The 13,866-nt window shown below is 52.6% G+C and overlaps 1 protein-coding gene across 2 annotated transcripts in view; it reads right to left on the bottom strand.

The window, feature by feature from the left end:
* The window catches only part of RAB11FIP3 (RAB11 family interacting protein 3), a 75,053-nt gene that overhangs the window by 49,387 nt on the left and 11,800 nt on the right, over nucleotides 1–13,866 (bottom strand). For both annotated transcript variants that reach the window (XM_032125920.1, XM_032125921.1), the window contains exon 2: nucleotides 5,319–5,412. In XM_032125920.1, the coding sequence (XP_031981811.1) occupies nucleotides 5,319–5,412 (94 nt within the window). The remainder of the gene's footprint in view (nucleotides 1–5,318; nucleotides 5,413–13,866) is intronic.

The following is a 13,866-nucleotide window of genomic DNA, read 5'->3' as shown; positions in this document are numbered from 1 at the left end:
GCAATTTGGGTTTTATTCTTGCTCGTGAATCAATCTTGATTTCCCATTCACGGCAGCCCCCGTTCCCTGCACGCCAGCTGTACACAAAGAGGCATCTGTCCTACCTTCAGCCATCAAAGGAGCTGTGTCCCTGGGGATGCTGGTTTAGCCAGGGCTAGGAACAGGCAGCAGCAGCAGTAAGGTCTCTGCTGCAGCAGTGCTGCACGAATCCAGGGATCAGCAGATCTGAGGGGAACGTAGGAAGTGCTCAAACCGGTGCCAGATACTCACCGAGTTTAGTCAAACGTGCGCACGAGCTCTGCTTCCATCTGCTGAGCCTTGGGCAAGGCTTTCCTTTTAAAAAGCAAACGCCTGGAATATTCGCTTGGGCCTGGCCACCCCCAGTGAGAGCGTGTGCTCAGGTGTCAGCAGTGCCCCGTTGCAAACACACCACACTCCCAGCACCCAGGTGGGGAGAGAGCACCGAGGATGCACACAGACAGCCCCAGAAAGAACTACAGATTGGGAGCGGAAGGGAATGCAAGCTTTGGCTTCTGGAATTATCCCTGGGCAAGGGAAGCTTGCCTCTTGCGTAGCAAAAGCCATCTGCAATGCAGATCCTACAGAAGGGGGGAAAAGTCTCCACACAAAGCAAACAGGGGGTTCCATTACCGGATATCCAACACCTGGGAATGCCCCACGGAGCCAGCGGGATCCCGGCCACCAGGGCAGCCAGCCTGGCTTTCCCGGGCCACCACGCGCTGTCCAGGGGTGGCTCCGAGGGGCACCGAGTGGCTTCCAGGCACAGTGGGCTCAGAGGTGGCATCTGAGCACTGTCAGATCCAGAAGCAGCTCCGAGAGCCGGATCAGTGGGAGCAGGGAATGTGGAGCACAGCCTGCACATGGGATAACTCCTCGGATCCGTTTTTGGGAGCTGATGTGCAGTTCCCTCTTGGCTCTAAGCCCTGAAGGTACAACACTCCCATCCTTCATTCGGAGAAGGCCTGGATGTGTGCTTTCCTCTCAGGAAATTCCCAGCTGGCACTCAGCTGCCGGGAGCTCACCAACCTTTCCAGACACGGCTGCAGAAACCATGGATCCTCCCAGGGATGCTCCCACGATCCGAGAGCTGCAGCCCCACAAAGGCTCATCCCGATGGCAATTCCTGCTGCTGCCAGTTCCAGCCAGGAACGGCGGGGTGCTCCCACAGAGGCTCCAGGCAGAGCCACAGCCTGACTCCCCAGCCCTGTATTTGCTATTCAGCTTCTTGCCCTGCCTGCTCCGGCTTCCCAGCTCCAAGCTTTTCCCTCCAGCTGCACTTTGGAAGTGCCTCTGGGGAGCTGAAAGTGCTCCTCTTGCTCCAAGCCTCTCATTCAGCCCCTGGAGTATCTTTCCTTTGGCACAGTGGGTTCCTGATCCAGCTGCTCCAAAGCTTTGCTCGGTCATCCCTGCAAAAAGGAACTCTCTTAGAGCTTCCAGGTTTGGGTGTTGGCTCTCGAGCTGGATTTTCCATCTTCCCAAATCCAAAGGGCTTTCAGTTGAAGCATTTAAAAAAATAAATAATAATAAAAAAAGAGATGTGATTATTTCCATCCTCCCCTGAGCTCCTGGACATATCCAGCCCTCAGTGGATGCGCTGTCTGTTCTCAGTGCACAGCAGCCCCTTTGTTCAGGGATCAGAAGCCAAGGCAGAAGGGGTGGACGAGGCTGGGAGCTCCAGGAATGCACCTTTCCCTGCCTGGCACAGAGATCCCTCAAGCTGCCTGACAGCACCAGCAACGCCCCTGTGTGCAGGGACCCCTCCCAGAGCCCCTTCCCAGTGGGCTGCTCTCTGGAGCACAGATGTTACAGAAGTTTCAGCTCCAAGGATACGTGTGAATGACACAACCTGCTCCTTATCCTTGTGAGCTGCACTGTGAGCAGAGAGATGCTCGGTTTGTCCTGCTGAGTGCTGAGAGACCCTTGCAGAAAAACCAGGTGCCTGAAGAGCTTCAAAGGTTTTTAATACCTTGACAGGGGAAGGAATCTGCTCGTGAGCATAGGCCTGGTTGTGTGCCTGCATCCAGCTGTGGCTGATCCAGCCCATCCCTCGTGTTTGCCATCAAACTCCCTCTCCAGCTGTTCCTGCATCCAGGACACAGAGGAGCAGAGCTGCTCCTTGGTCCAGGCACCTCAGCTTGTGATGACAGACCCCATCTCACTGCCCCACCCCAGGTCAGCTCCTTGCCACACAAACAGGCTCCTTACTCCCAGGCTGAGTTTTCCAAGCGGCTGGCATGCCATCCCTGCTGCCTGTTTCTCCCTGAGGAGATCCTCCCTGAGCTGGAGCTCCTCAATATGATGACTGCAGCAGCCACACTGGCTCCCTCCCTGTTTCTTTTCCCTTGGATCTCACTGATGGTAGCCAGATGTGCCAGGTTTTCCTCTGGCTGAGAATTCTCCAGGCCTCAAAAACCACCTTATCTGCCTTTTTAAAGCATCATACTCTCCTTCATTCCTGCCTTCCCTCTATTATCAGTGTCTCAAGTTTTACAATCCAAGGCCGTAAAATTCCACTTTTCAGAGTTATTTATCCCCCTGACACGCTGCCAGTGTTGGATCCACATTTCCCCTCTGCTTTGCAGACTGGCCAGGCACTCAGGCACTGTTCACACAGATTTTAAAAGCAGGCAAGCCACACCTCGTGGAGTAGGGAAGGACAAGGGGATCCCAGAGCCACGAGCAGGAAGGGCTGGGACACAGCAGGGAGCTGAACCTGTCCCAGCAGCATCTCTGTCCCCAGGCCTGAGAACAGAGCCCAGCCACAGGCTCACCACTCCCACAGCGGGGAAACCCTCGGGAAGCACTCCTTGGCCATCCACACTGCAGGCACAAATACATCCATGAGAACCTCGCTGTCCCATCCAGCCCTCACTCTGGGGAGGGCAGAAGGCAGCCACAAGTGGCTAAAATCTCTCCTTAAAGCCTCAAATCCAAATGCCTTTGCTCTGCCCCCTCCCAGTCAGCATTACGTGGCCAGACAGAGACCACAGCAGCAGAGACCAGAGCTGGCCCATGGCAGTGGAGAGGCGCCACTGGGGCTTTGTGTGAGTGCTTCAGTGGTCCTTGCTCCGCACTGGAGCCAGAGCAAGCAGCAGGAGCCCTGGATCAGCCTCTCCTCAGGTGCTGGGATATGCCTCAGGCTGCTGGCACAGGGATGGGACAGGGAGCTAAGCATCCTCCCAGGATGCAAAGGCCAAGTGGACACGAAAGCAGTTGTGAGAAACACGGCTGACAGAGAAAATTTGGCTGGGCTTGTAACTGCACCTTCAGCTTGCCAGGCTCAGGTCAAATCCCAGCTGCTCTCCTGAGGGAATTCTCCAGAGAGGGGAGAGTGAGAGGAGAGTGGAACATCCTCAGAAATAAACCCTGCATTAACACGGACACCAAAAGGTCCAAGCTGACATCAGCTCTCACCTCCATGACTGACCCAAGAATTACAGAGCTCCAAGAAATCCAGCAGAGCATTCCCTGGGTAAAAATAGGCCCAGCTAATTAACAAACCTTGTTAAAAGGGACACCCAGCAGCAGCGTGACCTCTGCTTTGTTCACAAAGGGATGATCAATATTGACTGTCTCAGAGCAGCAGCAGATCCTTAAGATCACTTCAACGTGAGCAATGCTCAGCTGGGAGACTCAAAGAACCTCCTCTGTTCCCTGCCCTGGGCTTCTTTCAGAACCATTGAGTGCCATGTGCTGTCAGAGAGCTCAGCCCTTCCTAACCACTGCAATAAACACATATCAATCTCCTTCAAATTCAATAAACAGAGACCCTAAAAGCTTTGCCTGGATCTGCTTTTCCCCTTCAATTAATAGAACACAACACCAAAGTGATGAATTATTGAGGAGAAACACGAGCCTGGGCTTTCACAACCACTCGACTCCGATGGCAATTTATTACAAATTAATAGTGTGCTGCAGCTCCTCCTGCTTCCTGGGAGCTGGGAATTGCTCAGGCTACACCAGGAAACTTGGGAGCTGCCACGGAACACAACAGTCCTGAGCACAAATAATCCTGGAGTGGTTTGGGTGGGAAGGGAGCTCAAAGCTCATCCCATTCCAACCCCAACACTTTCCACTGGCCCAGGTGGCCCAAAGCCCCATCCAGCCTGGCCTTGGACACTGCCAGGGATCCAGGCGCAGCCACAGCTTCTCTGGGCACTCTCACAGTAAATAAATAAATAAAGTGGGGGTGGAATTGAGGAGAAGGAGGAGGGATGGACAACGGACAGAAAAACAGGAGAAAATCATGCTTTGAGGGGTTTGTACTCCTGGAACAGCACAGTTTGTATGGGAATGATGGTTCCTTCCCATCCTTGCAGCACACCCCACGTGCAGGGCTGGCAGCAGGGGCACACTGAGCAGGGCTGAAATCCCAGATAAGCATCTCTGAGCAGAGCTGACTATTGTGCAAGGATGATAATTCACATTTGCACATCCAGAACTCCAGCTGCTCAGCAGGGAGCTTCTTGGGTTTCTCACACCCTGCCCAGAACAACATGCCTGGCCCAAAATGACCCTCAGACACTCTGAGAGAAATCCCAAACTGAAAAACACCTTTTCTGCAGCAAAGGGCTTCAATTCCAACCAGCCAGAAAGATACTTCACATTTCACCAAGCTATTGCTCTGGAAGGACTTTCAAGAAGCCTTCAGGAGGATTGGCATTGGCCTGTTTGAAGATCACCCTGACTCCAGTCAGGGAGTTCAAAGCTCTGGTTTAATGTGCTTCTTGCTAAAAACCATCTGAGCACATTGATCCACCAAAGAGTTGGAGTGAAGGTATAAATGCATTGGTAAATTCATCAATAAATTAGTAAATGCATGATAATTCCCATTCCAGGGGAAGGTCTCCCTTCCCATGGCAGGGGGTGGAATGAGATGAGTGTTAAGGCCCCTTCCAACCCAACCCATTCCATGATTCCATGCTCAGTGCCAGTGTTTGGAAGATGCCACAGCCAGCAGCACACAGACACCTGCAGCAGCACGGCAGCTACTCCATCAGAGCAACAGCCCCCCAAAACCCCAAGTGAGGGCAGACACTGAAGCAGAAGGGATTTCCCAGCCATGTTTTTTTTGTAGGAACCTTCCTGATAAACACCAAAACACAGAACCACCACCATGACTGCTGTACCACCTTTTTCAACCCTCATTCAATGCCCCCAACCTCTCCTGCTCCACCCAACACAGAACTCGCACAAAGCCAAACCCGGCTGCTTTTCCCCAAGCAGCTTCTCAGCTCAGCTGTGCTGCTCAGTTTGTCCTGTTCCCATCCTCACTCACAGCACAGCAGGAAACTCACCTCCATTTTTGATGGCTCTGATCCCCCGATGGAAATCTTCGAAGCTGATAACTCCCAACCCACTGGGATCCAGGTATTTTGTTAGGTCCTTTACCTGCAACCAAGAAAAGCAGTGTTACCTACGGAATCCTTGCAGGAAACAGCATCTTCCAGCACAGAAACACCTTGTAACCAACTTTTTCCTCTTTCTCAGAAAGATTTGAGCAAGTAACAGTGAATTTCTTGAGCTGACCCCAAACTGTGGCTGTTCTCCTTGAAGGGAACACAAGTAACCAGTACAAAGGGGTTAATGAGGACTTGGTTAGTGTTGAAACTATTGCTCAGCTTTGAAGCAGCATTTCGGGCAGTATCTCCTGTAATGTGGGCCTGCTCTGCCAGGGATTTGTTTGTTTTTATGGGTTTTAAAGAGGTCCTGTCTTAATTGGGAAACTCAGTAATAGGCTGCCTTGTAGGAGGGCCCAATTAAGGGGATTCGGTGATAATGAACTGCTCCCTGTTACAAATTTAGGCCGTATAATTGAAACGTTTTCCCAATTAGACAATGCCTGAGGGGGAGGGAATCACATCAGTTGGCCAGGGTTGGGATGGGGGTGCTGGAGCAGCACACATGGAGCAAGGGGCACTCCAAGACCTGCTGAGGATGGTCTGGGATCTTCAAAGAGAACAGGCAAAGGGCAAAACCCCAGGGCCCGAAGTGTCTCAAAAAGGTGCATTTGGTCCCTTCCTCCCAGGCTGCCATGAGCAGAAAATCCTTTACAGCAGATGCTTCTCAACCTCAGACAACCAGACATTTATCCCTCATTTGAAGAGCTTTTGAGGCACCTTTGCCTATTTTTGAACCACATCCTTCAGCTGAGGAACAATTCCAGGAGGAAGCGGGTGAGGTGAGAGAGGAATTGCACGGTGAGCTCCATATTCCAAAGCCGCCCACAGTGCTGCCCTCACCCTGCCACACACATCCCCCTCCTCCTCCTCCTCCTCCTCCTCCTGATGCACAGGAGGGAGTCTCCAGGGCTGCATTTGTGCAGCTCTCATGAGCACAACCTTTTGACTCACTGGGGTTTTGGTTTGTTCTTGGAGAAGGAGCTGGTGAATCACCAAACCGCTCCTTCCAGAGAAGGAAACCTCAGGTATCGAAGGAGACTCAGTCCCCAGCCCAGCCGTGGAGCTCAGAGCTGCCCTGCTCACCCTGAGGCAGAGAACAGAGGCAAAAAGAACTTTTGAGTTCTTTTTGGTTTTCTCAAAGCCAGGTGTGTGTTTCTACAGGGAAATCACACCTACAGCACACTCAGAGCTGTTCTCACCCATGTGTCCATGTGCTTTGGTCATCCCACATCCCCACAGGAGCAGCAAGAATTCCACTGGCATGGAGGAACCCACAGGGCTGAGACCATAAAACCATGGAATCACAGAATATCCTGAGCTGGAAGGGACCCACAAGGATCACAAGTCCAGCTCCTGGCCTTGCACAGACACCCCGACAATCCCACCCTGTGCCTCAGAGTGGTGTCCTGGAGCTCTGGCAGCCTCGGGGCCGTGCCCATTCCCTGGGGAGCCTGGGCAGTGCCCAGCACCCTCTGGGGAAGAACCTTTCTCTGATCTCCAACCTGACCCTGCCCTGGCCCAGCTCCAGCCGTTCCCTGGGTCCTGCCACTGAATTCCAGGCTGTGCCTCTGTGGGACTGCCACGAGAGGAAACCCAAGTCCCCCATGGCACAGCCTTGCCCACCTGCCAGCTGCCTCCCGCTCAAGCTGGACATTAGGAGGAATTTCTCCATGGAAAGGGTGCTCAGGCTTTGGAAGGGGCTGCCCAGGGAGGTTTGGAGTCCCTACAGGTGTCCAAGGAAAGCCTGGATGTGGTACTCAGTGCTCTGGGCTGGTGACAAGGTGAGGGTAGGGCACAGCTTGGACTCGATGATCTCAGAGCTCTTTTCCAAGCTGAGCTTCTGTGAACGGGAGAAGACAACACAAGCACCTTCTCCAGTTTTCTGGAGCACTTTTTTGGCAGCCAGACCTCCTAAACTCACATGGCACTCATCATCTTGGGTGAGTCAGGTTTCTTGTACATTAAACAAAGGTATTTTAGACTAATAAAAACAACTCGTAGGAATGTGTCGGTTCCAGTTAATGCATCTGGCAGCTGCCTGGAGTTCAAAAGCTGTCACTTAATTTGTTATCTGTGTACAGAGATAACAGGAAGGCAAGTGACATTTAATCAGACTTGATAAGCCTATAAGGGATTAGCATGACATACTCTAAATTACAGTTTCCATAGTTTTCAGCTTCTCAGGACCAAGAGGGCTTCAGCCCCTCGTGCCAATGCCACAGCAGGGCACCTCACCCACGCCAGTGCTCGGGCAGGACAGACAGTGCAGCCAGGGAAGTGTTTGCTTTATGCAAAACAGCCACTTATGTATTTAAATTGGGCTGGGGGCAGGGGGAAATGGTTCTGAAAACTTCCCAACCTGGACATTATGGAGGCAAACAGCAAAAGCTACACGCTGAAGAAGCTTGAGCCCGTGGCAGTGTCTGTGCTGATCCAAACCTGCCTGGATTTGCTGTCCAGGCTTAAAAGCACCATTAACAGTTGAGACACCCCCACAAGGCTGAGGGTGAGTGGCTGCTGAAGAATCCCCAACACAGAAAACAAGGATATTTGCTGTGCCTTCCTGGTCCCCACAGCCCCTGGACTCCTCTCACCAGCATCACCCAGCAATGGAGCTGGAGCCCCTCTGCTCTGGAGCCAGGCTGGGAGAGCTGGGGGTGTTCACCTGGAGAGGAGAAGGCTCCAGGGACACCTCAGAGCCCCTTGCAGGGCCTAAAGGGGCTCCAGGAGAGCTGCAGAGGGACTGGGGACAAGGGCTGGAGGGACAGGACACAGGGAATGGCTTCCTAGTGCCAGAGGGCAGGGTTAGATGGGATATTGGGAAGGAATTGTTCCCGGGGAGGGTGGGCAGGCCCTGGCACAGGGTGCCCAGAGCAGCTGTGGCTGCCCCTGGATCCCTGGCAGTGTCCAAGGCCAGGCTGGACATTGGGGCTTGGAGCAAGCTGGGATTGTTTTCTTCATTTTGATGACTGGGCTAGACCCAGTACCTTATCAGGGCCGTTGGGAAAACCACCAGACTGTGGCTCAAACTGCTTTGGATTCATCCAGCAAATCTGAGCAGTTCTGAAGTCCCAGATTTGAGGGTTTTAGCTGGGGCCTGAGGCTCCCACCACGCTCCTGCTGGCACAACACCAAAGAGCAACACTCCTTCAAAGTGCAACACCAAGCTTAGCCCACGAGATAGGAGCCACAGTCCTGCTTTTGGCCAGCAAGAAAGACTTAAAAGAAAGGTTTTGCTTCCTGTGTGTGTTTGTGGCTGGTTACAAACCGTCTTTGGAGCCCGAGCAGCTGAAACACAGAGCATTAGAGAGTGAAAGAGGATGACGTGCTTTAAGTAGCTGACTTAAATCCTGGTGGAAAGTGAGAGGTTTAAACTGCTTGGAGCTGAGCACAGCCACAGGCCTGCAGGAGCACAGCTGGGGGGGACATGTGCCAAGGGGTCATCCCTGTGCCAGGGACACTGCCCAGACTGAGGGATTTCTCCTGGAAAAGGACATGGAGCAGAGGGGAGGAAGAGGGGAGGGCACCTGGCACCCCAACAACACAACAAGAACTCCTTGCAGCATTCCTGCTCCCACATCTCCTGTATCCCAGAACTCTGCACATTCCAGGGTGTTTTGCTTTCCAAAACCCAACAATTCTGCTGCCAACAGCACCCCTGCTCCAGCAGCCCTCAGAGCCCCACACTGTGATGCCACGGGGGCTCCTCACAGCACAGGAAGAGTTTCCTTGCTTTGATGCACTGAAGTCAGCTCAGCAAAGGACCCCGAGCCTCCAACAGTGGCAAATCCAAACTCAAATTCCCACACAAAGGCTTGGCAGCCCCGCAGTGAAAGTTTCCCAAGGAGGTAAAGGATTCCCCAGCTGTGAATTCCCTGGTTAGTAGGTTGGAAGAAAAGGAAAAGGAAGCTCTAGGCCTCTCTTTATCCTCATGGATGCTCCGTGTCTCCACCACACAGGAGATGGATTCAGCAGGACAAAATATCCACTGTGCTTGTTTTAGGCGTGATCCCTGAAGGAATTCAGGGCTGTGCTGGATAGCCAACACCCCCCTGTAACCCCTGAGTCTGCCAGCAGTTTCCCCTCATATTCTGGCAGAGATCAGGGCTGAACCAGCTTCCAAAAAGACATTCTTTGGAGGGGTGAAGGAGGGTGGGAGATTTCTAGTGGCCACAGCAGCCAGGCACCCCCCAAGAAGAGCTGGTGATGCTCAGATCATCAAATCATGTGGTATCTCACAGGGCTGGTGCTTCCATGTCTTGCCCTGGGAATAAAATCAACTCTCAGTGCTGCTTTAATCTACACAGACTTGGGAAGCAAATCCAAAGGAGGCGAGGAGGAGGAATGAATTCTGATATATTCCTGATAAACACCCCCAAATACCTGAGCACATGGGCTGCAGTTCCCACCAGGAACTCCTGCAGCCTCACACGTGAGGGAGGGAGGGAGGGAGGGAGGGAGGAAGGAAGGAAGGAAGGAAGGAAGGAAGGAAGGAAGGAAGGAAGGTTGGTTTAAACATGGGGAACTCATTGAGTACCCAGGTACAAACCAATCCTGGGTGTCCTGCTTGGCTGAGACAGGACATCAAATACCTCTCATGTAACTTTAATTACTCTCCCCTGACTGCCAGAAGCCCAAATCTGCTCTGAACATCCTGAATCTTTGGATGTAAGTATTTTAAGTGTGAGACAGTCCCTGAAGTCAAGCAGAGAGAAAGCCAAGCACCACGTTGCCAGAAGTGCCAAACTGAGGGATTTTTAGCAATAAAAAGTGCAGGAAGGGCTCACACCAGCTGCTCTCCTCTCTCTTTAGCCAGGTGTGTGGCCTGGAGTGGCCCCCAGGAATTCACATGAGTGAGAACACGCAGTATAAAACCTCTCATGGTTACACAGAGGTGGATGCAGCACCTCCACTCTCCAGGTTAAACAGAAGGGAATGAGCCAAAGCACTCATTTGTCCCTAAAAACCCACCTTGCCTCTTGAGGCTAAACTAATCCTCTCAAAGAAAAATGTAGAATATTTTGAAATGCTGATGACAGAAGGCAGAGTATCCTTTTTTCACCTTTGGGAAATGTGCTGGAACTGCTGAAGCTCCTGCAGCCAAACCAAAGGGGCCGTGCCAAAGACACAGCTGGCCCCATAGAGCTCTCTTCAGATCCCACGCTCCCTAAATCTACGGGCTGCAGTGGGATCAGCTGAAATGAGCTGAGCCCTGCTAATGCAGCATTTGTCTGGGGTAAGACCACATCCATCCCCCCGTGCTGGGTGCTGAGAGAGCATTACCAGCTCCACAATGTGAGCACAGCTTCACGCTGCCTCGCCACACTGCTGCTGGGATGTGATCCACAGCTGCGCCATTCCCAGAGCCAGGAACACCCTTCCCAGCACTTCTCTTCTGTGGCTTCACTGCCATAAACAGCCAGGCCGAGGGGGAGGCTGATAACTCTGCATGACTCTGGCTCCAGCCGTGTTTATAGGATCTGACTCCCTAATTTGCTGAAGGAGCTGGCACTCCACAGAGCACTCAGAACCTCAAAGCAGGTTTCTATTCTGCTGCAATTACACCTAATTAAGTAACCTTTAAAACACCCCCGAGGGGCAGATCTCATTACAGGGAGCAGCCGTGGTCAATTGTGAGTAAGCAGTGCAAGAATTGCATTATTTATTTCACAAGTGGCAGCGCTGACCCAGGGCTGGCTGCCCTGGGTTTTGCTCTCCCAGCCTTTCCCAAAGCTCCAGGAGGAGCTCAGCAGGCAGATTGTGCCTGCTCAGGTCTCTATTTAAAGGTCCACCATAAGCAGCCCTGGTTAAGATGTTTTCTTCCCTAATCTTGCCCAGACATCAGCTCATCCTTCCCATCCCTTCATCCCGAGGCTCCAGCACTGCAGGGCCTCTGTTCCCAGTGTGGTACTTGAAACCAAGCATCCAGGTACCTTCCTGAGACTTAGGAAACCTCAGCCTGGGTTGTTCTCATCTTTTCCTGCCACAGAAGAAATAATCAAAGCTACTATTTAAGGTAGAAGGGGAATAAGCTTCCTGTATTTAAAAGGAGGAATAAAGAGGAATAATTATTGTAAGGATAAGCCTGCAAGTATTCAAAGAAGAGGAATGGGAGAGAGATCACCCACAAACCAAGACAGAGCAGGAACAAGGTGAGCAAGTGCCCAAGACAGATCCTCTTCCCAGGAAGATCAGATCCTTGCCATTTAATACCCACTTGCCTAACAAATCCTCCTTTTCCTATTAATCCAAGAGAAAAGCTTCTCAGCCTGCCCCTAGCTTTTCCTGTACTTCACCTCCTTGGGGCAGTTTCTCCCCCAGTCTTGCCTCCCCTGACTCTGGCCCCAAAGGCTCTCCCAGGGTCACCAGGCTCCTTCTGCAGGAAATGCCAGACGGGAGAGATGCGGATACAGAAAGGACAGGAGAGAATTCCCTCCCCACCAAACCCCCATCTTCCCCTTTAGGAAAAGGAAGGGAAGAGATCTCCAAGCCAACTGTGAGCCAAGAACCAGCCCAAAGCTGATACTGAGAACCAGATCCCCTCCACACAGCCTGCACAGGAAAAGACTTTCCCTCAAACACTCAAAATTCACCAGGAAGCAGAAAAAGAAGCCAGAATATGTTTTAAAGAGCTGGCAGCCAAAAAAGCCTGAGGACCCACATCCTTCCTGCCCACACCCACAAGAAACCAGGACAAATGGATCCAGCCAGGCCCTTGGTGCAGAGTGTGGAGCTGAACTGCAGGAGATCTCCACCACCTGGATCAATCACATCCAGAATTTTGGGGTATTTTACCCGCTGGCAAATTCCTCTGGTCTGTACAGGACCTTTTAGGACTAACCCCACCAGCTCCAAGGATATCTGGAGGCAGGAACACCTCTGTGCTCACCAGAGCTTCAGAAGCCTCAATTTGTGGTATTTAAGTGTGTTCTCAAATGCCAAGTGTGACATTTCCAAATTATCCCTCAATTGTTGCCACTGAAGCATAAAAACGTATTTAAACAAACAACTTCAAGGATGGTTTGGAAACATTAACAGGAATATAAGTTACACTGAGATGGTTTTAATCCAAATTTAATTGTTTGTCTCAAGTGTTCCAGGTTTCCTGTCGCTCCCTAAGTGCTCAAAGGCTTCAGCAGCCACGATGCTCTACTCTAAATATTTACTTGTTGAATGAACTTGAAGAGGGTTCCTCCTCCACCCTCCAAGCCACTGAAGCCTTTGTTTCTAGCTTTTGTTCCTCTGATGACAAGGGAAACCTGTTCTCACCTTTCCAAACACGGCTCAGGGGCAGGAGGCTGGGTTAAATCACGAAAGAAAAAAGGTTTAGTGCCTGGTTACTCCTTAGATAAAACCCACGCCTCTACCCTGGGGGAAGAGGCAAGTGCCACCACGGAGCCACCCTGGGTTGTGTCGTGCCAGGGACACTGAGCCTCTGCAGGGCTTGGAGCTGATCTGAACAGACAAAAAGCACAATAAAACACACCAGGAGCTCACACGCCGAGGATGAGGCGTTTTAAGATGCTGAATGTTTTGCCTGGTCTGGCTCCACGCAAAGTGCCCAGCACCAAACCGCGGTGTTTGTGTGATGGGGCTGTTTGGGTACACCCTGTCCAAGCCCAGGATGGTGGCCTTTGCTACCGTGTGCTCCCCTCCAGGTTGGTAAACAGCACAAAACCTCCGTGGCACATCCCAGGATAAATGCTCCCACTGCCTTGGCACACTCATCCTCCCCAAAACACAATGTATAGGCTGTAACTCACACAAGGGTTGTAATCACAGCATCACAGGATGATCTGGGTTGGAAAGAACCTTAAATCTCATCCAGTGCCACCCCTGCCATGGCAGGGACACCTCCCACTGTCCCAGGCTGCTCCAAGCCCCGTCCAACCTGGCCTTGGACACTGCCAGGGATCCAGGGGCAGCCACAGCTGCTCTGGGCACCCTGTGCCAGGGCCTGCCCACCCTCCCAGGGAACAATTCCTTCCCAAGATCCCATCCAGCCCTGCCCTCTGGCACTGGGAAGCCATTCCCTGTGTCCTGTCCTTCCATCCCTGTCCCCAGTCCCTCTGCAGCTCTCCTGGAGCCCCTTTAGGCCCTGCAAGGGGCTCTGAGGTGTCCCTGGAGCCTTCTCCTCTCCAGGTGAGCACCCCCAGCTCTCCCAGCCTGGCTCCAGAGCAGAGGGGCTCCAGCCCTTGGGGCATCTCCGTGGCCTCCCCTGGACTCTCTCCAGCAGCTCCACGTCCTCCTGATGTTGGGGGCAGAGAGCTGCACCTCTCAGCTTGTAAATGCTGGGAATGTGGTGGGCACAAGGAGCCTCTGAGGCCGCAGAGGTGAAGCCCAGGGGAGGGGCAAACACGAGCAGCTGAACAGGAGAGAAGGAACCCGCCCGGCCCAGCCCCACTGTGCCTGCCACCCTGGCAAAACTGGAACACAAACAAGC

The sequence above is a fragment of the Corvus moneduloides genome, chromosome 16, assembly GCF_009650955.1.
Source record: "Corvus moneduloides isolate bCorMon1 chromosome 16, bCorMon1.pri, whole genome shotgun sequence".
In the NCBI taxonomy this organism is placed as follows: domain Eukaryota; kingdom Metazoa; phylum Chordata; class Aves; order Passeriformes; family Corvidae; genus Corvus; species Corvus moneduloides.
The sequence above is the reverse complement of the archived record's forward strand: the minus strand, read 5'-3'. Positions and strand labels throughout refer to the sequence as shown.